Here is a 23,898-nt window from a genome sequence, read left to right as displayed (position 1 = left end):
TATTGGAGACGGGGTTTCAATCTGTTGCCCAGGCTGCAGTGGAGTGGTGCAATCATAGCTCACTGCAGCCTCGACCTCCTGGGCTCAAGCAATCCTCCTACCTTGTTTTCCCAAAGTGCTGGGATTACACGTGTGACCCGCCTCGGCCCCCCAGAGTGCTTAATTTATAGGTGTGAGACCCCGCATTAGAACCTGATTTTTCAATTTTATTTTTTAAACAATAACGGGACTCCTTATTTTAAAATGTTATTATATTAACTTTAAGACATTTTAAAACACCAAGAGCCAAGCGACATCACTGTGAGGGTCTGATTCAAGGGGTTGGGGCTGCACCCCTCTGTGGGACTAAGGTTTGAGTCCTCCTCTACCTTATTATTATCATTTTGAGACAGTCTCACCTTGTTGCCCAGGCTGGAGTGCAGTGGTGTCATCTCGGCTCACTGCAACCTCTGCCTCCCGGCTTCAAACGATTCTCCTGCCTCAGCCTCCCGAGCAGCTGGGACTACAGGGGCGCGCTACCACGGCCGGCTAATTTTTGTATTTTTAGTAGAGATAGGGTTTCACCCACCATGTTAGCCAGGCTAGTGTCAAACTCCTGACCTCGTGATCCGCCCGCCAAGGCCTCCCAAAGTGCTAGGATTACAGACACCGCGCCTGGCCGAGTCCTCCTCTATCTCTTGCCCAGTCAGGCCTGGGGTCCCCACAGAAAAGCACCAAGAACAATGGTGCAGGCGGGCTGGGAGCTGGGGAAGGGGCCTGGGCCACACCATTCCAGCAGAAGACAGACCCTGGACTCCACCAATGCCAGAGCTCATCCTGACACCCCAGCTGCACCTCTTGGGAGCAGGTGCAGACAGGCTTGTGGGTGGGGGTCTGGGGGTGGCCGCTGAGCGCACTGAACCCTCCCTGGGTTCCTGGGGTCGCCTGTCACTTCTGCCCCCACACTGGCCATCCCCTCTGCCTGGACATCGCTTCCCTGCCCGTGACCCCATGTCCCTCCAAGTGCGGACTCCACAACCCCAGTCTCCTCCTGCACTCAACCGCCACAGCCCACCCATAAGACGTTCACCCCGCCCGTCCCTTCTCCCTCTCCACCCACAAGACGTTCACCCCGCGCGGGCCCTGGGATCTGGTGGAGGCGTGGACACCTGGCCCCCTTCCCACCACAGGGGTCGCCTTCTCCCTCCACCGTCCTGGGGTCCCGGGCAGGCCCCGTGGACGGGCGGAGGGGGCCCAGCGCGGGGCCTGGTCCTCAGCGGGCGCCCCGATGAACGAGGCCGGGCTGGGGTTCGGGGAAGGCGGTGGTGGCAGCGGCGGGACCTCAGGGTCACCTCCGAGACCTGGCCGGGGTCTCCAGGAGCAGGGCCAGGTTGTGGGCGCCCCACGAGTGTCGAGGGCGCTCCTGTCCCCTGCCCGCACGCCCCGTCCCCGCCCCGGCCCGAGAAACAGCGAGACAAACCCCCGCAACCGGCGCTTCACCGCTCCGCGCCGCTGCCCCCGCGTGACCGGAAGTTCCTCCCCCCGCGGGCGCGGGCGGGGCGGGGCCGGCCGGCGGTACTTCCGGTGCCCACGCGCCGCCGTCGCGCAGCTCCCGGGCCGTCACTTTGTGTAGCGCGGGGCCCGCCGCCGGCCAGCAGGCCCCGGCCCCGGTGTCCGGCCCGCGGCTCGGCCAGCCCGGCCCGCGCGGTGAGTGGATCTCGCGGGGCCGGTGGGCGGCGGCGCGGGCGGCAGGTGCGGGCGGGCCGGGCTTGCGCTCGGGGGCGGCGGCGGCGGCGGGGCCGGGCTGGCCCTCGACGCCCGGCGCGGGGAGGCCGCGGGGAGGCGGCGGGGCCGGGGCCTGCGGGGTCAGAGCGGAACGCGGGTCGGGCCTTCCGCGGCAGTGCCCCCGCCTCCCGGACCTCCGTCCGGGCCTGCGCGTTGCCGACCCCTGGGGCCGGTCCAGGCAGGAGGCGGAGGGGGCAGGCCCGGGAGGCCACGCGTGACACCTCGGGGTGCCCGCCCACGCCTTCTCGGCCGTAGCGGCAGGGGCTGGGCCGCGGCCGCCTCCAGGACACACCCATCCAGGAGGGGCTGTCACCGTCTAGGTCTCTGCAGGAGGAGGAGGCTCCGGACGCCCCCTGGGGGGCGGGAGGCGCTCGGCCCGTCGCCCCAGGAGCCCGCTTTGTGACCTTGGGGGCCTTGTCTGGGCTTTCCCTCATCTGCAGAAGGAGCCCTGGTGGGCTGCTGGGCTGTCTTCTGCTGCCGGCAGGTGGGTAGGGACACCCATCCCTGGGATTGGATGGGGTCTGGGCTGTCCCGCGTGGCAGCAGAGGTAGGAAAGGGGCTGGGCTTTGGTCGAGGACCCGATGGGCAAGAGGAAGTGCAGGTACCAGGAGGATCAGGTCCCCAGCTCTGCTTATGTGGGGAGACCTTGGTGCTTGGTTTGGTTCAACAAGTGTGGGCAGTTCTGGGGAGCCGGGTGGGGTGGTGAGAGGGCTGCCCTGGGGAACCTGAGATGGCCCCCGTGGAAATAACCTGCACCAGGAGCAAACCCAGGAAAGTAGGGGGATCCAGAATCCGAGGACAGACAGTGAGGGCTGTGGTGATCGGGGAAGGAGGTCCTCCAGGAGGGCATGAAGACCTGAAGGGCTCTGAGGGCAGCGGGGGCCACCCAGAGGGAATGAAGGGGGCTCGACACAAGCACACCCCCACATCTCCCACTCTTGGAGTTGGGTTTCCCTGGCTTTGGAGCTTTTGTGAAGAGTTTCTATCAACTTTCAAGCTTTGCCTCTTCTTCCTGTCCTTGTCTCGCCGCCTTCTCCTCTTGGAAGATACCTTGTCACCTCCCATTCTAAATGTTGGCTGCAGCACCGTATCCTAGAGTGAAGGGCCCTAGTAGAAATGAGGGTTTGGGGCCAGGTGAGGTGGCTCACGCCTGTAATCCCAGCACTTTGGGAGGCCGAGGCAGGTGGATCACCTGAGGTCGGGAGTTTGAGAAATGAGGGTTTGGGATGACGTTGGTAAAGCCCCCTGTGGCCTCTGGTTTGGGATTGATGCTGATGAGGCCCCTTGTGGCCTCTGACCCAGAGTTGGATGCCAAGGGAGAAGTGAGCAGTGTTTACAGTGGACTGGCAGGCTGGCAAGAAGAAGGAAAGAGTGCAGGCCTGGGGGAGGCAGAGAGAACCCAGGGCGAGTTGCTGGAATCTAAACTCTGCCCGGACCACTGAGGTCCCTTTTTCAAACCATTCTGTTCTGAATCTCGGGTTGGGGACGATGTCTGGCTGTGCTTCTGACCTCTGTAGGAGCTGGTCCTCCACCTTCTCTGGTCATCCGTGGGTGGACTTCTTGGGAGAAAGAACTCAGTGTCCTCTTCGGAGGCAGAGACTCTCCACTGCTTCCGGGGTGAGTTCCAATTCGAAGAGTCCCCCCAACCGCCCACCTCCAGCAGTGGTCAGCCTGTTCTGGAACAGGACAGTAGGGCCAAAATGCTGAGTTTTAAAAATCCTGTGTCCATCACATTGGCTCACGACTTTGGACATTCTTTTAGTAAGTATTTGAATGCTTCTTAAGTGCTGGTGTGAGGGATATTCAGACATGAGCAAAGGGAGCTTCTGCCGCCCAGGAGCTGGCCGTACTCAGGGAGAGAGATGATAAGACAGTCTCATAAGTGTATTTTTAAGATGTGGTGAGTGCTGTGAGGGAAGAATTACAGGGAACTGTGTCACCCACTGGGGCCCAGGGGGCTGCCTCAGAAGACCACCCTGGAAAAGGGGAATAGAGTTCCGGGGATGGGGAATAGCATACACACGGCCTGAGATGAGATGAACATGCAGCCACTTTATTCCAAAGCTGTGAAGTGTTCTTCTGTTGTGTCCTCATATATGGCAGCCTGGCTCTGGGAGTTTAAAGTTGCTGCTTCAGGTGGTGGCCAGGCAGGAGACAGCTCTACTGAGCTTGGCATGGCACCTAGGCCCAGCCTGAATCTGCAGCCTGAGGCTTGAAAGAGAAAAGCCCTCCTCTGGGCCTCAAGTGGGTGGCGGTTGGGAAACCATTGCTGAGTGTACCCAGCGCCCTGAGTGCTGGGCAAGGCCGCGTCCTCCTGGAGGTGGCTAGCATAACACACAGCACATGCATTTCAACACTTTGGGCATCTTCACATGCCAAAGAGCTGGGGACACTGAGAAGGCCGGCTTCTGGGAGAGGCTGGAGGTTGGGGTGACGCTCCCAGGCATAGTTCTGTGACTTGAGTCTTTGGGGGTCAGTGATTCTGAAACTAGAAAGGGGGCTGGAGCCAGTCAGGGGGCACATGTGACCTTTGGGACAGAGGTGGCTTCTGGATGCCTGTGTGTCCCAGCCCTTGACTTGGGTAGGCCTGTGTGAATGCTCAGAGCTTCCTGGCTATTAAAGTGTGGATTTTAAAGCAACTGCTCAAAGCAGTTCAGGAAATGAGTACACGCCACTGCTATGGTTTGGGTGTTTGTCTAGGTGTCGGGCTGTTCTCGCATTGCTGTAAAGAAATACCTGAGACTGGGTCATTTATAAAGAAGAGGTGAGATTGGCACATGATTCTGCAGACTATACAGGAAGCATGGTGCTGGCATCTGCCTGGCTTCTAGGGGGCCTCAGGAAGCCTTTAATCATGGTGGACGGTGAGGGGGAGTAGGTATGTCACATGGCGAAAACAGGAACAAGCAAGAGAGAGTGACTGGGGAAGCGCCACACACTGTTAAAGACGACCAGATGTCCTGTGAACTCATTACTCACTGTCTCCAAGGGGATGGCCCAAGATTCAGGAGGGACCCACCCCCATGATCCAGTCACCTCGCACCAGGCCCCGCCTCCAGCATTGGGGATTACGGTTCAGCGTGAGATCTGGGTGGGGACAAACATCCAGGCTCCATCAGTCCCCTTCCAGTCTCACACTGAAGCGTGATGTCCAGTGTTGGAGGTGGGCCTGGTGGGAGGGGATTGGCTCATGGGGGCGGATCCCTCATGAATGGTCTAGCACCATCCCCTTGGTGATAAGGGAGTTCTCAGCTCACAAGAGATCTGGTTGTTTTAAAAGAGTGTGGGGCTTCCTCCCTCTCTCTTGCTGCCCCTTTGCCTCCCTCCATGAGTGGCAGCTTCCTGAGGCCCTCCCCAGAAACAGATGCTGGCGCCATGTTGGTGCAGCCCGTTGAACTGTGAGTGAATGAAACCCTTTTTCTTTACCACTTACTCAGCCTCAGGTATTCCTTCACAGCAATGCAGAAATGGCCTAACACAGCTGCCTAATTGATAGAGAAGTGATAGGTTACAGAGGGAGAGCGTTCTCCTGTGTCCATAAGAACACCAGGTGTGGTGGTCTGGACTGTTCTTGTGAAGGTCACTCAGTCTTGTTTTAGGAGTTCTGTGGCAGACACTGTCCACTGCTTGAGCTGGATGAGCTAGGGTGGGCCCAGTGCTCTGTGTGGCCAAGTGGCCTGACATTCCAGGATGCTTCTGGGGCTCATGGCCTCACCCCCTGGATTCTGGGCTTGGCTCGCTTTGGAAATGGCCCTGTTCAGGCCAGAGACACTGATGGTGTGTCCTGAGTGATGGGCCCGGTCTCAGGTTTACACCCAGAAAGGAGCCACACAAATGGACTTACCAGCGCTGTGACTCTGCTGTGCCCTTGGGACCCCCCAGGGGCTGGTGAAGGACACGCAGTGGGGAGAGGCGAGGCGTCCCAGGGCCAGCAGCTCCCATCCTGCTGTGTCCATGGCCCTGGACCCTGGACCCTGTGTTAGTGTGGCTGCCTCTCCCCTGAGTTTCTGGGCTGAGCTGTCACTGATGTCAGTGAGAGAGTAGGACCCTGTAGCCTCTGGGGCTTTGGTAAGTCAGCCCTTAAGAGTCTCTGATCCCCAAACTTGAAATGTCACAGGCATTTCCTGTCCTCCTGATGGTCTGGCGATGAGCCGTGCATCCACCATGCACTGCACTTTTCACAGAGTGAGGGCTGAGGGCACATGAGGGTGATGCTGGCTCACAGCCCCCACTCCCCCATGTCCTGCAGGAAGGAGCCTGACCTGCCAGCTTCCTGGCACCTGTCTCTCCTCCCAGCCCTGTTGTGCCTTCCAAGTGCCTGCATCCTGTCTGTGCTGAGACCTCTTGACGTTCCGTGCTGGCCTGGTTCATGTGTGTTGAGGACCAGGTAAGCGTCTCTGTCCTGTGTGTCAGGTGGGCTTTTCCTTCTGGCTAAACATGGGCCACCCTCGGGCTGTGTGATGCTTCCTTGTGGATAAAGACTGGGAGAAATGCCTGATTTACTCCAGGAAAGGGCAGCAGTTCACACCAGGCACGTAGTTCTTGGTGAAAAGGAGCTGAGACTGGCATCCCAGGGGTCACGCGGAGGGGCTCTTGGGGCAGCCTTTCTGGGTATAGAATGTCTTGGTGGTGCGGGGTAAGATCGTGGGAAGGCCTGGTCCTCCCTCATCTCCATTGCCTTCAACTACATAATAGGAGGAGTAAATCCTGCTCCCCGCGCCCCTGCCAGGCTGCGGGAGACGCTGTGAGTGGACCGTGTCGTGTGCTGAGAGCAGCCCGTCACTGGCGTCCATCTGCATTTCAGGCCACGCGGAGGCTCGCTCCCAGGGAGGATGGCGGCGCTCCACACGGCTCCCGACTCCCCAGCTGCCCAGCTGGAGCGGGCAGAGGACGGGTCAGAGTGCGACCCTGACCAGGAGGAAGAGGAGGAGGAGGAGGAAAAGGGGGAAGAGGTGCAGGAGGTGGAAGAAGAGGAGGAGGAGATAGTGGTGGAAGAGGAGGAGGAGGGTGTGGCAGAGGTAGTGAAGGATGCACAGGTGGAGGAGGTGGCCGAGGTGGAGGTGGAGGCGGACATGGAGGAGGAGGATGTGAAGGAGGTGCTGGCAGAGGAGCAGTGTCCGGCGTTGGGGACCCAGGAGCGACCTAGCCGTGGTGGTGATGCCAAGTCCCCAGTTCTTCAGGAAAAGGGTAAGAAAAGCAGCCAGCCTTGGGGAGGAGATGAAGGGGGCTGAGGTGGGCCAGGCCAGGAGGGGTCTTGGGCTGACAGGGTGGAGCTGAAGCCCGGCTTTGCAATGAGGGTGTTGCCAGGGTTCCTGGCCCTGCAGGCTGGGGGCTCAGGGCAGCTGGTCCTAAGAGATCTCTCCCTACAGGCCTGCAGGCCTCCCGGGCTCCAGCCACTCCTAGGGATGAGGACCTGGAGGAGGAGGAAGAGGAGGAGGAGGATGAGGACGAGGATGATTTGCTGATGGCTGGGTCTCAGGTGAGCCGCCCTCTCCGTTTGGGGCTTGGGTAACCCAGGCAGGGTTTCCCCCGGGGCCTCGGCACCTGCTGTTTGGAGGCGTCTGTTGGCAGCGGCCATGGCACTGGAGTCCCCAGACTGGGCCCAGGCCCTGAGGTGGGAGGGGCCACAGGAAGCGGCTGGGTGTCCAGCCCCAAGCCCGGGGGTGTGGTCCTGCTCTCCTGGGCGTTGGGTTGTCCTGATTGCTTTGGCTGCCACCCACTCAATGGCACTGTGCACAGCGACTTCAGAGGCCTGGCTCTCCCCCAAGGCTGGCCGCTCCCCTCACCTGGAGTGCCTGTCACATGTCCAGGGTCTGGGTTCCTGCTGCCCAGTCAGGTCAGGCACCAGTGCCCACGCTCAGTTTAGTTGCTGCTGCTTGTCCACTCGGGAGTGGGCCCTCCATGGCTGATGTGGCCATTGCACTGGCTTGAGCCAGACTGCATGAAGAGGGGGACTGGGGGCGGGGCTCCTTGTCTGCCGGCCTCTGCTTGAGCCACAGCTCTGCCCTATGAGCTGGGTCGTTCACCGTCTTTGAGCTTGAGTCCCCATTCTCTGGCTGGGATCTGGTCCTTGCTTTCCAGGGCTGTGGCAAGGCCTGAAAGCCCTCAGTGCCATCTGGGCATCTGTGTCCCCTGACACCCATGCTGGAGGGCCTCAGTGGCCTCAATCTTCCGTGACTCTTTGTAAGGGGCTCCCTCAGCCTCTCACCTGAGGTTCTGTTTCCCCAGGGGCTGGTGACGTTTGAAGATGTGGCTGTGTACTTCTCCCTGGAGGAGTGGGAAAGGCTGGAAGCAGACCAGCGGGGCCTCTACCAGGAAGTCATGCAGGAGAACTATGGGATTCTCGTGTCCTTGGGTAAGGACGGGACCTTTTGTCCCCAAGAGGCAGCCTGGTGTGATGGCTGCCAGGGGTTTAGCTGTCTGACAGGGGGGCTTTTCAAATCCCAGGGTCTTTCCAAAGGTGGATGCTGGGCCCAGCCCACCTCCCAGGGAAGCCCTAGGACCCCATGGCCTCTGGGTGGGGCGGGGGATGTCACTGGCCAGGCAGCAGCCTGAGCCAGGTGACACATCTGTGGAGGCAGTCTGGCTCTGGTGTCTGCAGCATGGCCCCTGAAGCCTCCGGGGGTGAGGAGGAAGGAGAGGGAGGAGGAGGGTTGTGGGCATCTTGCAGGTGAAGGTGTTGTGAGGGCTTGATGGGAGGAGAGCAGGGGAGGACAGGGGAAGGTTCAGAGGGAAGGGACCGCCTGGACCCTCCGGAGCAGGGAGGGTTGGGGAGGGCTGGTGCTGGGAAGATGGAGGTGGAGGGGCACTGAGCGGTGGCGCAGCATGGGCTGTAGGGCAGCGGAGGGCCCATGGGAGCCGCCTGCAGCCGTTGTCTGTTCTCCTGGCAGGATACCCAATTCCCAAGCCCGATCTGATCTTCCGGCTGGAACAAGGGGAAGAACCTTGGGTCCCAGATAGCCCCCGACCTGAGGAAGGAGACATCGTCACTGGCGTCTACACAGGTGAGCGCGGATGGAATTTCGTGGTTTGTGCCGATAGCTTCTCGGAGCTGTTGTCAAACTTTGGCCTTCACTGCGCTCTCTGCAGACCTGGTACCTGGTGCCTCTGACTGCGCCTCTGCCTTTGCTGCCTGGCTCCTAGTGGTTCAAGTTCCAGAGAGGTCCGAGGGCTGTAAGGTCCTTAGAGAACCTGGAGGCTCCTCTTGGGAACCTTTAAAAATGATCCCCTGCCCCGCGTTGGAACCTGTGAATTTCTTTGCATGTGAGAGGCCAGCTGTCAGGTGGTCGGCTGAGCCAGGGCAGGCCCTGGAGCCCAGCACGCCATCGCGGAGGCCTTTCTGATGGCACAGCACTAGCCGGTCCTCCTGCTTCTCTGCCCACTTGGCCATGTCTGGGAAAAGGCTCCCCACAGTCTCCCTTGCTCTCCCTGGAGCACTATGGGCAGGACTCTGACTGGGGTGGGCAGTTTGGGGGCATTCTGGAGAGGAGGTTTTGGACTGATGGGTGCAGAAGGCGTTCAGGGTGGTGAATTTCCCTGGAAGCCTCAGGCCCAGCTCTGGCTATGCTCCTTCAACTCTAAGGCCCCCTTTATTCATCTGAAGAAATTGAACTCAACTCAGGTTCCCACTGGGGGACGCCACATTGTCAGTTGTGTGGAGGTCCTTTGTGGTGTCTGAGGGGCTCCTAGCATCAGAGAGCTCTGCAGAGGCCCCTGCCCCACAGGTGTCTGGTTTGGGGCTAGGTGATGCCAGTCAGGAGGGGCAATGGGTAGATTTGGAGCACCTCACAGATGTGTTTTCAAATGAAAATACAAGCTGGGTGTGGTGGCTCACGCCTATAATCCCAGCACTTTGGGAGGCTGAGGTGGACAGATCACTCGAGGTCAGGAGTTCGTGACCAGACTGACCAACATGGCAAAACCTCGTCTCTACTAGAAATACAAAAATTAGCTGGGCGTGGTGGTGTGTGCCTGTAGTCCCAGCTACTTGGGAGGCCGTGGCAGGAGAATGGCTTGAACCCGGGAGGCAGAGGTTGTAGTGAGCCGAGATTGCACCACTGCACTCCAGCCTGGGTGACAAAGTGAGACTCTGTCTCAAAAATTAAAAAAGAAATAAAAAAAAAAATAGGCTAGGCGTGGTGTCTCATGCCTGTAATCCCAGCACTTTGGGAGGCCAAGGTGGGCAGATCACGAGGTCAGGAGTTCAAGACCAGTCTGCGCAATATGGTGAAACCCCATCTCTACTGAAAATACAAAAATTAGCTTGGCGTGGTGGTGTGTGCCTGTAGTCCCAACTACTTGGGAGGCTGAGGCAGAAGAATCACTTGAACCCGGGAGATTGCGCCACTGCATTGCAGCCTGGGCGACAGAGTGAGACGCCATCTCAAAACAAACAAATGAAAACCATCAGATCTCGTGAGAACTCCCTCACTATCACGAGAACAGCATAGGGGAAACGGCCCCCATGATCTGATCACCTCCCACCAGGTCCCTCCCTTGACAAGACACATGGGGATTACAATTGGAGATAAGGTTTGGGTGGGGACACAGAGCTGAACTATCACTGAGGCCTGCCAGTCCCTCCTCTGTGTCATTGTAGGAGGCCCTTCCTGCTGCCATTCTCCAGACACTCGGAGACCCTCTTGGAATATTCCCCAGGCTTCAGTCAGGAGGGCTCTGGTTGGCAAGAAAGATCACTGCTGCCCCCAGGACGAGTCTGGGATGTGGGTGACACTCTCAGGAAGAGAAGGGGACACAGGCCTGCGGGGCCCGTCCCTCAGCGTGTGGTCTACTTGTGCTCCTGTTCTCTGTGCCTCTTGGAGGGTTAGGGGTAGAGCCTTGTGCAGGCTTGAGCCTGAGTGGTTCCCTTTCAGTCCAGGCGACAGTACCCTTGTGGCCTGTGCACCTGGCTGGGGTTTGAGAGCTACCTGAGGGGCTGGCTGGGCTAGTGCCTCCTGCGTCCCCTGTGGATGGTCGTCGTGTTGAGGCTGGCAGGCCTGGGATGCCCCCGGCCCTGAGTGAGTGTGTAAAGTCAGCCTCTGAAATGTGATCCATAGCCTGTGTACTGAGTGGCTACCCTCCCCTGATGCTCCCCGCCTCCCCCAGTGCTCCCTGCCTCCCCTGCATTCATTTCTGGTCGGCTGAGCTGGTTGAGATCGCTGGGGCAGGACAGAGGCTGACTGTGCCCAGGCTGACAGTTTGTTTCTAGACTGGAGTCTTGCAAGAGCCAAGTATGTCCCTCTCTTGGGCTCCTTGATCAGTTGGGCCACATATGACATCTGGGCTCTGGCACTGCTCTCATCAGGACCCACCCCTCCTGAGGGCTGCTGAAGCCCCCACCTGCGCTTCAGCCCTGCTCCAGCCCCTCCCCTGCCCTGCCTTTTTCCTTACCTGGCTTAGATCCCTGCCCTGGTTGAACCCTGTTTTCTGCCGGCTCTGGTCTGCACTAGAGCAAGAATGTGCCTGGAGAAAATTGTGGCTGTGGGTGCCTGCAGGCCTCACGTGGCTGCCAGTGGCCTTGGCCTGGTGGGCTAGCCCTGTACTTGTGGGGCTGCCTTTCTACCCTCCGAGATGGACCCCCTCAGCCACTGCAGACTGGCCCTTCTGAGGTCACCTGCCCCAGTGAGGGGCAGGCCCAGTGCCTGTCCTCAGAGGAGGCCCCTCCTTACAGACCTGGCAGCCTGGCCAGGGCCATGCAGCTGGTTCAGATGCTAGTGCAGAAGCTGTGCCCGAGAGCCCCGCCTCCCCCAAGCACCAATGTGTGGGGCCAGTGCCACCCTCATCTCCCTGACAGTTTGCAGAAGGGAGTGCTGCTAATGCCTATGAACTTGGGTGTGTCACCCTTGTCCACCTCCTCCCTTTGCGACTGTCCCCTGTGAGGGAAGATCTCCCTAAGGCCATCTGGAGTTTGTGTCTGGATGGAGAAAGTTGCACTGGCCGAGTGATGGGAGGGAGCAGGTGTTGGTTTCACTTGGAACTGACTTCCACAGCCTGCACTCCAGGCCAGTCCCCAGCGGATGGGTTGTCAGAGGGAGAGAAGCGGCGCTGTTCAGTCAGCCCACTCCGGGGACTCACCATGGGGCCCAGGTCAGGTTGGGCCTGGAGAGCAGGTTCCAGACTCCGAGATGGGCAGAGGTTGCCCAGGGGTGGGAGTTGTAGGTGGTGGTGGCCTGGGCCATGGGTGATGTGTGTGGGCTACACTGAGCAGCATCCCTGGGTGATGTGAGATGTGTGTGGGGTCCCATGACAGGTTGGGACCGTGTCTTCTGGGTCAGGCATGTGGCTGTGGGGCCACTGTCTTCCCCACAGCTGCTGTGATTAGTGTCCTACATAAGACCCCCACCCTGTGCACAGGGCAGGGCACTTACCAGATGTGTTCCAGGGGCTGTGCTGCTGGGGACATTGGTTGGCCCCTGGGATTACCACTGCCTCTCACACAGTTAAATCAGGGCCTGGGGACAGAAGCTGGAGAGCCTGCAGTTGTGTTGGTGGGATTCTGGGTAAATGCCCAGCTTTGGTGATGCCGATGACCACCCTCCCAGGTGTAGGGACCTTTGTGCATCCAGGGCCTCCCTGAGGGCCTTGGCACTGCACCAGCCACTGGTGAGCAGGAGGGCACTAGTGTGGGCTGGAGGGTGCCCCGCCCCTCCTGTCCAGTCCAAGAGGCAGCCTGCCCCCGGGGCACAGGGCTGGCCAGGCGCCTATCTAGGATTAGGGACTGTGGCCCAGCCTCAAGAGGAAAGGCCTTGGTGGGGATCTGTGGCCACCAGGGCCTGATGGCAGGAAAGGAGTATCACCTGACATTTGGGGGACAACTTGAGCGATGACTAACAGAAAGCATGGGATGGACAGCAGGGGGCCTTGGCATCTGCAGGGACCTGTGGTGGCAGCAGCGCCACCTGACCCCGGGAGCAGTGGAGGTGCTTCTGCAGCCGCATCGCAGGTGTTTACAGATGTGCATTTCATCCTTGCAACAGTCCCACCAAGTGGATTGTAGGTGCTGTTATCAACCCATTTTACAGATGGGGAAACTCAGATTTAAGGCCTTGCCCAAGGTCCCATGGCCAGTGCGTCATGGGAGTGGAATTCACACACAGGTAGAGCCTGGACCCCCCAGCTGCCTTTTGAAGTGAAGCCAAGGGAGAGATGGTGTAGCATCCCGGCCTGGCCCCTGCCGTCCTGGTGGAACTGAGCAGATGTGGGGCTTCAGCCTGCAGGAGAGTTGCTGTGGGCACAGTGGAGTAGTGAGCCCTTGAGGAACATCTCAGCATTCAGGTTTGAAGGAGAAGCCTCTAAAGACGCCACTTATGCTAAGGAGCAGCTGTGCCTGGTGCTGGCGCCTGTGGAGGGAGTGGGGGGAGATCGTTCCTGTGACAGCCCCAGCACCAGCCCTGAGGCCTTTGATTCATTCCCTTGGCACCCAACCTGCTGTGGTGGTCTCCCTCTCCATCAGCCCCTGTCACCTGCCGCTGGATGGGGGGGTCTTAGTGTTCCCAGTTCAGGACACGGACTGTGAAGATTCTTGTGGCCACACTCTGGAAGCTTCTCCCTCCCTAGACAGCTGACTTTGAGCCTCTGATCAGCCTCTGCTTTTTATCACTGAGCCCTTGTGGTCCCTCTTCCGGAAGCCTAGCTGAATGTTGCTAGGTCAGAGTCCTTAGGCCTAAATGTGAGGTGCAGGGGAGAGGGACCATCAGCCCCAGGTTCTCCTCTCCTCCGCTGTCCCCTGGTTTCTGGAGGAAGCAGGTGTGTTGGGTACCCTGGGCTGCTGTTGCATGGTTCCTGCCCCAGTGCCCTCCAGCTGTTGAGAAACATGCACCAGCCCCTCCTAGTCAGCCTCCTGTCGCCCCGGCTTGGGTCTGATGAGTTGAGCTGTGATGAGGCCTCACTTAGATCTGGAAAAGGGCTTTGGATCTGAGAGCCAGCAAACGCCCTCAGGGCCTTGTCCCTAGAGCCCTGTTGGCTGAACACCCTCACTCAAGGATGTTCCCATCCACTTCGACAGAGCCTGGCCTAGGGCAGGCTGGTCTCCCTCTGGGACCCTTCCCAGGGGCCCTGCTACTTCCTGGGACCTCCCATCAGAGTGCAGCCAGCTCAGACTTCCCAGGGACTTGGATGCCCTTCCCCTCCTGCCCTTGGTGTCAGTGGTGGCCTGTCACCGTGCCATATGCTGGAGTGTGGCCCACCCTTGTCCCAGTTGTTGGGACAGGTGGCCATGCCAGCTCCAGAGCTGGTGGGGGGTGCCCTCTCTACAGAGCCCACTGGGATGGGGGCTCCCTGCCTACCTCCCCACGTGAGAGGATTCCCTGCTGTGCTCAGGATCAAGGGAGAGGTGATGAGAGGAGCCTCCCAGCTCTGGGCAGCTGAGTCTTCCGTGGGCAAGGCCGCACTTGGCCTGGGAGTCCAGTTCTTTGAGGCTTATTATCCAATAAATGCTCGCTGAGTCTTGGCTGTTTCCTGAGGTACCGATGCACCCCGCTACAAAATCATAGTTGTTCCTAGGCTTGAACCTTCACCGTTTGGAGGGGTCTCTAAACCCAAGACCTGCATCAGAGCCTGAGGGTCAGATCCTTTCGAGCTCTCTGCCAGCCTCCCTACCCTGTAGGGTTGCGGCGTAGGGCTGGGGTGCAGCAGCCTTCCCGGACCTGGGGAGTGTTGCTGCCAGTCGGGGAAGGGTGGCCACTGATGGGGACGGGGCTTTTCTTTGCTGCTTTGTGCACGGAGTGGCTGTGGGTGGCAGTTCGAGGTAGACTCAACTTAGTGACAAGAACCTTTTTATTTTAAGCTTACGTTTACTATGATAGTAAACCAAGAAAGTATCATGAGATGTGAAAGATGAAGTAACCCGTTTTCTGACCCTTTTCTATGATGCCTGTTTTTTCACAGTGAAGCCAGGTCTGTGTTTTCCTGCGGCTCTAGGTCCCCATATGGAATGCATGTGGGACAAGACAGTGTCAAGGCCATGCAGCCTGGCGGGGGCCAGCGTGCGACAATGAGGGGCCACCTGAGGCCTACTGGGACCTCCTGGGCTCCGACTTTCCCTCTAGGGCAGCACTCAGTGGTCCAGGCTTATCCAGCTAGGTGACAGCTGAAATGGGCCAGTGCCTTGGCAGGGGACCCAGCTAGGGTGAGGAGGAGATTCCCACACCAGCTGTGGGAGCTGGAACCTTCCAGATGCTGAGACTGTGGGGTGGACACCAGGCAGGGTCCATGAAGGTGCCTTGGAGCATCTGGGGCTGCAGGCCAGGTGTCATCCCTGTGTTCCCTGTGACTTAGTGCCTGCTTCATTAGACACCAGTTCCCTCTTGGGTGTGTCACCGTGTGTTAGGTGTATAAGCAATCAACAGGAGCACCACTGAGCCAGCTCTATCTACATGTTGTTCGCTGCCTGCACAGACGCCTCGGAGGGCCGAAGGAAGAGGGCAGGGGTGCAGCTTGGTGGGAGAGGGGCAGAATGGGGGAAGCTGAGCAAAGCTTAGAGCTGACAGGCGGGGCGTGGTGGCTCACACCTGTAATCCCAGCACTTTGGAAGGCCGAAGCAGGTGGATCACCTGAGGTCAGGAGTTCGAGACCAGCTTGGTCAACATGGTGAAACCCCATTTCTATTAAAAATACAAAAAAGGTGGCCAGGCGCGGTGACTCACGCCTGTAATCCCAGCACTTTGGGAGGCTGAGGCGGGCAGATCACAAGGTCAGGAGTTCAAGACCAGCCTGGCCAATATGGTGAAACCCTGTCTCTACCAAAAATATAAAAATTAGCTGGGCGTGGTGGTGGGCGCCTGTAGTCCCAGCTACTCGGGAGGCTGAGGCAGGAGAATCACTTGAACCTGGGAGGTGGAGGTTGCAGTGAGCCTAGACCATGCGACTGCACTCCAGCCTGGGCAACAGAGCAAGACTCCGTCTCAAAAAACAAAAAAAACGGCCGGGCACGGTGGCTCACCCCCGTAATCCCAGCACTTTGGGAGGCCTAGGCGGGCGGATCACCTGAGGTCAGGAGTTTGAGACCAGCCTGGCCAACATTGAGAAACCCCGTCTCTACTAAAATAATAATAATCATCATCATCATCATCATCATCTGGGCGTGGTGGCGCATGCCTGTAATCCCAGCTACTCGGGAGACTGAGGCAGGAGAATTGCTCGAACCCGGGAGGTGGAGGTTGTGGTGGGCCGAGATTCCGCAATTGCACTCCAGCCTGGGCAACAAGAGCTCAATTCCGTCTCAAAAAACAAAACAAAATTTAAAAAAAGGCTGGGCACGGTGGGTCACGCCTGTAATCCCAGCACTTTGGGAGGCCGAGGCAGGCAGATCACCTGAGGTCAGGAGTTCGAGACCAGCCTGGCCAACATGGCAAAACCCCGTCTCTACTAAAAATACAAAAATTAGCCAGCTGCGGTGGTTTGCGCCTGTAATCCCAGCTACTAGGGAGACTGAGGCAGAAGAATTGCTTGAACCTGGGAGGTGGAGGTTGCAGTGAGCTTTTAAAAAAAAAAAAGCCTGGCGTGGTGGCCTGAGCCCATAATCCCAGCTACTTGGGAGGCTGAGGTGGGAGAATTGCTTGAACCCAGGAGGCAGAGGTTGCAGTAAGCCAAGATCGAGCCACTGCACTCCAGCCTGGGTGACAGAGCGAGACTCCCATCTCAAAACAAAAACAAAAACAAAAAAAAAAACCAACAAAAAGCTTAGAGCTGACAAAGGCAGGTCTTCTGTGGACAGGGCTGCCAGCTGAGCTGTCTTCCAGGAAGACCAGGTAGGCGGAGTTCTCCAGGAGCTTTGGGGAAAACTGCCCCAGCGTCTCCACCTGGTTTTCTCAGCACAGGATCCCTGCTTGGGTTTAACCTTCGGTCGCACCCCTTCCTAGAGTTTGCCCCGTTCCTCAGCAGGTGGCAAGCCCTGGAGGGAGCCGGCTGTCTGGAAGAGATGTTGGACGGGAGCCCTGGCTTTCCTGGGAGGGGCAGTTTCATGTGCTGAGTGTCCCCAGATTCCTAGCTGTGGGCGGCGGCTTTCCTGCCCTGCGGCTGTTCAGGACTGGCAGTGGGACACGGGCAACCGCTCACTTGGTGAAAGGAGGTGCCCCGTCCGACTGAAGGAAGGTCCTGCTGGTGGCGTCTCGGAAGCCCTGATTTCTCGGGACAGGAACCTGCCAGAGGCTCCTGTCAAGTTCACTTACCTCTCTCTTCTGGCCTGCCTTTGTCGCCTTCAGGAGCCTGGTTCTGGACGGACGACATAGAGGACCACGAGGAGGAAGACGACGAAGACTTCCTGGCAGAGGTGGCCGAGGAGGAGAACGAGCCCCCAGGGCTCTGGTCGGCGGCCTACGGCGTGGGGGACGTGCCTGGGACATGGGGGCCCGACGACTCGGATTCGGCGCAGACTCCAGAGGGTTGGGGGCCCGACCCAGGCGGCCTGGGGGTCCTGGCTGACGGCTCTGAAGCGAAGCCTTTCCTGCCCGGCCGGGAGCCGGGTGCGAACCTGCTGTCGCCCTGGGCGTTCCCCGCCGCAGTGGCCCCGCCAGCCGGGCGGCCGGAGACCACGTGCGACGTGTGCGGCAAGGTCTTCCCGCACCGCTCGCGGCTGGCCAAGCACCAGCGCTACCACGCGGCCGTCAAGCCCTTCGGCTGCGAGGAGTGCGGCAAGGGCTTCGTGTATCGCTCGCACTTGGCCATCCACCAGCGCACGCACACCGGCGAGAAGCCCTTCCCGTGCCCGGACTGCGGCAAGCGCTTCGTCTATAAGTCGCACCTGGTTACGCACCGACGCATCCATACTGGCGAGCGGCCCTACCGCTGCGCCTTCTGCGGCGCGGGCTTCGGGCGCCGCTCCTACCTGGTCACGCATCAGCGCACGCACACGGGCGAGCGGCCCTACCCGTGTCCGCACTGCGGCCGCAGCTTCAGCCAGAGCTCGGCGCTGGCACGGCACCAGGCGGTGCACACGGCCGACCGACCGCACTGCTGCCCCGACTGCGGCCAGGCCTTCCGTCTGCGCGCCGACTTTCAGCGCCACCGACGCGGCGGGGGCTGCGCGGAGCCGGGTGGTGACGGCCCCCGGCGGGAGCCCGGCGAGACGGCGGCCGCCGCGGGGCCCGAGGACACTGACCCTGGGCCAGAGGGGCCGGAGGGACCTGAAATTGGCGAGGCGGACGGAGAGGCGGAGGCCGCGGCCGAGGAGAGAGAGGAGGCGGCAGTGGCGGCGCCCACCCCCAGCGGCAAGGCGGACCCCGCGCCGGACCGGCGTTTCCTGGAGCTGGGCAACGGCCTGGGGGAGGGCGAAGGCCCCTCCTCCCACCCGCTGGGCTTCCACTTCCCCGTGCACCCCAAGTCCTGGCTGCACCCGGACAGCTTCCCGATCCTGGGCCTGCCCGACTTCCGAGAGCGGCTGCCGGTCGACGGGCGCCCGCTCCCGGCGCCCCTGGGGGGCCCGCTCTCCCTGGTGGAGGGCACCGGGCTGGCCTGCGACCCTTTCGGCGGCGGCGGGGCCGCGGGCGGCGGAGGCGGCCTGCGCGCGTTCGGGCCCGCCATCGGGGGTCTGCTGGCGGAGCCAGCGCCGGCCGCGCTGGCGGAGGAGGAGAGCCCGTGGATCTGCTCGGACTGCGGCAAGACGTTTGGGCGCCGGGCCGCGCTGGCCAAGCACCAGCGCTACCACGCGGGCGAGCGGCCGCACCGCTGCGCCGACTGCGGCAAGAGCTTCGTGTACGGCTCGCACCTGGCGCGCCACCGGCGCACGCACACCGGCGAGCGGCCCTTCCCGTGCCCCGAGTGCGGCGCGCGCTTCGCCCGCGGCTCGCACTTGGCGGCGCACGTGCGCGGCCACACCGGCGAGAAGCCGTTCGTGTGCGGCGTGTGCGGCGCGGGGTTCAGCCGTCGCGCGCACCTGACGGCGCACGGGCGCGCGCACACCGGGGAGCGGCCCTACGCGTGCGGAGAGTGCGGCCGGCGCTTCGGACAGAGCGCGGCGTTGACGCGGCACCAGTGGGCTCACGCCGAGGAGAAGCCGCACCGCTGCCCCGACTGCGGCAAGGGCTTCGGCCACAGCTCAGACTTCAAGCGGCATCGGCGCACGCACACGGGCGAGAAGCCCTTCCGCTGCGCCGACTGCGGCCGCGGCTTCGCGCAGCGCTCCAACCTGGCCAAGCACCGGCGCGGCCACACGGGCGAACGCCCCTTCCCGTGCCCTGAGTGCGGCAAGCGCTTTTCGCAGCGCTCGGTGCTGGTCACGCACCAGCGCACACATACGGGCGAGCGGCCCTACGCCTGCGCCAACTGTGGCCGCCGCTTCTCGCAGAGCTCGCATTTGCTCACCCACATGAAGACGCACCGCGGAGCCACCGCAGCGCCGGGCTCGGGTTCGGCCCCAGCCCCGGCGCCCAAGCCCGAGGCGGCCGCCAAGGGGCCGTCCAGCGCCGGCCCGGGGGAGCGCGGCAGCGCCCTGCTGGAGTTCGCGGGCGGCACAAGCTTCGGCTCCGAGCACCAGGCCGCGTTCGCCGGGCCCTCGGGCACCTACCGGGAGGGCGTCCTGTGAGGGGCCGGGGGCCGACGGCAGCACAGCCTGCAGGGCCACCGGCCCCTCCCCTGGACGGCCGGCCCCCCGCTCCTCGGGCCCCGGGAGGCTGAGGGTCCTAGTCCTGGGTGCGGTGCCTTCCCTCAGCCCCCGCTCTGCGGCCCCGGGTCTCCTGCCCGCCGGGTCCGTGAGCTCAGCCGGAGACGTGGGGGAGCTCTGGGGAGAAGAGCAGCGCGGAGGCAGCGAGGCCGGGACGTCACCCCCACGGAGACTGCGATATCCCCTGGGTGGGCCCGGGCTGTGAAGCAGGGCGGTAGTTGGCGGGCGATGCTATTTATTTCACTCGGATTCCGACTTGGGTGGCCTGGGGCGCAAGGGACTTGTGCGTTTGCAACCAGGTGTGGCGGCGAGGGAGGGGAAAGCCCTTGCGCCACGGGAGGGTGGGCCGGGCCACCCAGGTGGGCCAGCGGGATGCCTGGGAGGCCGGTGGGTTTGTTTGGCTGACCACTTTTTCCCATTCCTCAGTGGGAGACTTGGGGCCTCCCGGTCATCCGAGTCTGTCCCGAAGGTTTAACTGCGCGCGGCGAGGGGAGGCCTTGTAGGTTTCCAAAGGGCAGAGCTCCAGTGGGAAAACTTGAAACTTGTCGTCTGCGGATATTTATTTCCACCTCTTGTATGGCCTGAAGAATCTAGGAGGAGAAAAAGCCAGATACCAAACTTACGGCCAGGCAGACGGGTCGCGGGTGTTGACAGGGTCCTGAGGGAGTTTGAAGCCTTATTCTCGCGCCGCCTTCTCTCCTCTCCCCACACGTGCACCGAGGTCACCTCGGCGCCCGCCGCACCGGTTCGGTTTTGGTCTCTGCTTGTCCTCTCAGTCCTTTGATACTTTCGCCTCCCTCAGCCGGAGGTGGCAGACATCTACGGGCGCCCAAGGCCCTCACAGCCCTGAGCCCCAGCTTTCACTTCCCTGGGCTGCCCTTCTCCGGGAGCAGGCAGACGCCCCGTTCTCGGAGCCTAACGCTCACTTAGAGCGACTGAAGTTGGTCGAAGGATCTTTCCCCACATCCCATAGTCAGGGCCCTAGGACACCCGCAGGTCCTTTTAACTCTGCTTCTGTCATTACACTAGAACAAGTAGTGTTTCTGTTTAGAGTCCCATTTCACAAATTGGTTAGTGGAGGCACCCGTGGCCTGGCAGCTTGCACAGTGGCTGTCCACCTCAGGGGGCGGGTGTGGACCTGAGCTGTGGCTCAGTGACAAACCAGGCACCCAACTATGCAAGGCCCCTGCCTGGTGGGCGTCCCACCCTCCGGACTGGGCCCATGGAAGCCACTGGGCAGGCAGCTGGGGTGTAGTTTATGTGAAGCCCCCTTCCCCTCACGCTTTTGGGGTCACTGTGAATGGGGCCAGGAAACGGATTTTTGGTGCAGCTGCATTCCCTTATAGACCTAGTTCCCTCCACGTTAGTGTAGACATGGCCTTGGGGGCTGAGCGCAGCAGCCAGGCTGCCGGGGCTGGGGGCGGGTAGGAGGCATGGTAGTTGGTGGGTGGGAAGAGGGCCTGGGTGGTGGCGGTCAGTTAGCCTGGCTGGGTGAGGTTGCAGGGCGGGGTGGTGAGGAGAGTAGGGGTCCCAGGGAGGCATCGGGGTGCTGGGTAATGGCCTCGGCCCTGGGTTTCTCCTCTCCCTGCGGGACAGGAGCCTCAGAAAGGGCCAAGGGCAGGTGGGCTTGGGGGGCTGTGGGAATCTCAGCTCTAGCCCCGTATGGCCAGGATCTGCTGTCCCCGTCTCTCCTGGGCCCCAGCAGCTGTCCTGCAGCCGTCGGCAGGAGGGCCTGGCTTTAATAAAGACTGGACAAACTGAGCTTCTGACTGGACTCCATGCTGTCGCCACTCCTCGGAACCTGTCGGGGAGGCTCTGCGCGGCCTCAGGTCCAACTTGTTTCTGCAAACATTTTTTAAAAGATTTTTAAGAAATTAGAATGGGTCCTAGGATGGCCCATGAGGAGTTGGCCCCAGGCCAGTGTGGCCCCGTGCTGCCCATCCCCACCGTCTTCCTTGGTGGCCCCCACGCTGCCCCATACTTGATGTAGTGCAAACACCTATCTTGGGGCATTACTGTTTGTGAAGATGTTGGCCAGGCTTCCAGAGGCCAGAGCGAGGGGCCAGGTACCCTTCGTGGTGGTCCAAACACATTCCCAGTCCTTTCCTCAGAGGCCCCAGCACCATGTGGCTCATCCAGGGCTCTCCTGCTCCAGTACCAGGGCAAGGTGCACATCCCCAGGGCCCCAAAATGCCTTCCTTAAAGCTGATTGGTTGATTTCTTTATTCTTATCACATGGTAGCCCACGATCAGATCTGACTCTCCTGTCCTTTCTCTGTGGGTCTGAAAAATAAGAACTGCTGTAATCAAATGTGATCTGGAGGCATCAGAACAGAGCAATCTAATGCTGCTTTTCTTGCCCAGGCTGGAGTGCAGGGCACGATCTTGGCTCACTGCAACCTCTGCCTCCCAGGTTCAAGCTATTCTCCTGCCTCAGACTGCCAAGTAGCTGGGATTACAGGCATGTGCCACCATGCCCGGCTAGTTTTTTTGTATTTTTAGTAGAGATGGGATTTCAGCATATTGGCCAGGCTGGTCTGGAGCTCCTGATCTTGTGATCCGCCTGCCTTGGGCTTCCAAAGTGCTGGGATTACAGGTGTGAGCCACCGCGCCCGGCCACAGCAACCTAATATTTCAATAGAAAAAAAAAAAAAAAGCCGGGCATGGTGGTATGCATCTGTAGTCCCATCTACTTGGGAGGCTGAGGTGGGAGGATCGCCTGAGACCAGAAATTCAAGGCCAGCCTGGGCAACGTATTGAGACTCCATGTCTGAAACAGACTTTTGAGTGGCAGACAAATACAAAGACCTAGTTAAAAAATGGAGCCCCTTGAGGATCTTACAGTCTATTCAGAAAAGTTAAATGAGGCTGGGTGCGATGGCTCATGCCTGTAATCCCAGCACTATGGGAGGCCAAGGCAAATCCCTTGAGCTCAGATGGATTCCTTGAGCTCAGGAGTTTGAGGCCAGCTGGGACAACATGGCAAAACTCTGTCTCTATAAAAAATACAAAAACTAGCTGGGTGTGGTGGCATACATCTGTAGTCCCAGCTACTCTGGAGGCTGAAGTGGGAGGACTGCTTGAGCCTGGGAGGCAGAGGCTGCAGTGAGCTATGATCTCTCCATTGCGCTCCAGCCTGGGTGACAGAACAAGACCCTATCTCACCAAAAAAAAAAAAAGATTTCCTGATAGAACTTACAGTTGACTGTCCAGCCAAATACTTAAAAAAAAAGTTTATAGGGAGAAAAATACCCTCCCTCCCCATCCAATGGTCATAGGAAAAAAAGTAGACACCCTTTATTGCCAAGGAGGAATTAAACCCTAGTGATCTGTGAAATGTGAGTCACGAAAGGTGGCACTTAGAGGGTCCCTCAGCCCTGAGAGTCACTTTCCCCTCCACCTACCTTTGCTATTTCCTTTCTCTCTTGCCGGTTTCCCCAACCTCCTTCCTTTTCTGATTCCTTTTATCCTGATCTTTTCACTTAATCTCGTCCAACATTTCCTTCTATGTCCCTTTTTTTTTCTCTAATTGGCTACATATGGAACAAAGTATTTTGAATTACTGGGTTATATCTATTAAATAAAGCTTTATGATCTTTGCTCTTTTTTTTTTTCCTGATTATAAAAATACATGCTAGGACCAGGCACGGTAGTTTACGCCTGTAATCCCAGCACTATGGGAGGCTAAGGCGGGTGGATCCCTTGAGCCCTGGAGTTCGAGACCAGCCTGGGCAACATGATGAAATCGCTACAAAAAAATTTTAAAAATTAGCTGAGTGTGGTGGCATGCACCTGTGGTCCCAGCTACTTGGAAGGCTGAGGCTGCAGTGAGCCAAGATCCCACCACTGCACTCCAGCCGGGGCAACAGAGTGAGATGCTGTTTCAAAAACAAAAGTGAATTCTCTAACTCAGTGATTTTGAACACTTCTGACTCATGATCCACAGTGAGAAACCCATTTTCCATCATTGAACCTGAGTGTGCATATGTGCATACACACAGTGCACCAACACTTAAACCTTTACTGCATTTTAAAATTCCACCTCTTTAAATCTATTTCATTATTTCAATTCATGATGAGTCAGGATCTGCAGTGTGAAAGCCACGGTTTGAATCCTTCTAAGCTGTAGCTCATCACACCTGCCCTTCTGAGCAGGACCTGCCCCCAGCTCCAGGAAGGGGGCTTGCCCAGTGTTCAGCAAAGACAGAGGCCAGGGTGGGACGCGTATCAGGAAACGCTTTGGTGCAGAAGCACCTCTGTCTGAGCTACCTGCATTTAAGGAGGTGCTGGCCATGAAGAGACATGGGACAGCTCTTGGTAAAGTGGGGGAGTGAGGCAGCCAGGACAGTGCACCTTCCTGCGGGCCCAGAGCTCCTTTTCTCTCCAGGGACTGGGTATTGAGGTCGCTGCTGCTTTTGGGAACCCAGGAACTCAGGGCTCTTTCCTTGTCTCCCCTTGTCCTCCTCCCTGCCCTGTCCCCTCTCAGAGAGGGAGAGAGTCCGGGATAGATAACAATGGCCGCTAACACGTGTGTCCCA

The 23,898-nt window shown here is 59.6% G+C and overlaps 1 protein-coding gene across 5 annotated transcripts; it reads left to right on the top strand.

The window, feature by feature from the left end:
• Positions 1–1,538: 1,538 nt before the first annotated feature.
• ZNF316 (zinc finger protein 316) lies at positions 1,539–22,959 on the top strand. Of its 5 annotated transcripts, none has more exons than XM_055292269.2 (9): positions 1,539–1,686; positions 2,085–2,248; positions 3,282–3,381; positions 6,014–6,151; positions 6,569–6,951; positions 7,134–7,243; positions 7,993–8,119; positions 8,655–8,768; positions 16,965–22,959. In XM_055292269.2, exons 5-9 carry the CDS (start codon positions 6,597–6,599, stop codon positions 19,280–19,282), a joined length of 3,024 nt encoding a protein of 1,007 aa, XP_055148244.1. In that variant the 5' UTR covers positions 1,539–1,686; positions 2,085–2,248; positions 3,282–3,381; positions 6,014–6,151; positions 6,569–6,596; the 3' UTR covers positions 19,283–22,959. The 5 variants fall into 5 exon arrangements, with proteins under 5 accessions (XP_055148244.1, XP_063502194.1, XP_055148246.1 ...); XM_063646124.1 differs by having other exon boundaries at positions 2,762–3,381; XM_055292271.2 differs by lacking the exon at positions 2,085–2,248.
• Positions 22,960–23,898: the final 939 nt, after the last annotated feature.

Source organism: Symphalangus syndactylus, chromosome 9 (genome assembly GCF_028878055.3).
Source record: "Symphalangus syndactylus isolate Jambi chromosome 9, NHGRI_mSymSyn1-v2.1_pri, whole genome shotgun sequence".
Classification (NCBI taxonomy): domain Eukaryota; kingdom Metazoa; phylum Chordata; class Mammalia; order Primates; family Hylobatidae; genus Symphalangus; species Symphalangus syndactylus.
The sequence above is the reverse complement of the archived record's forward strand: the minus strand, read 5'-3'. Positions and strand labels throughout refer to the sequence as shown.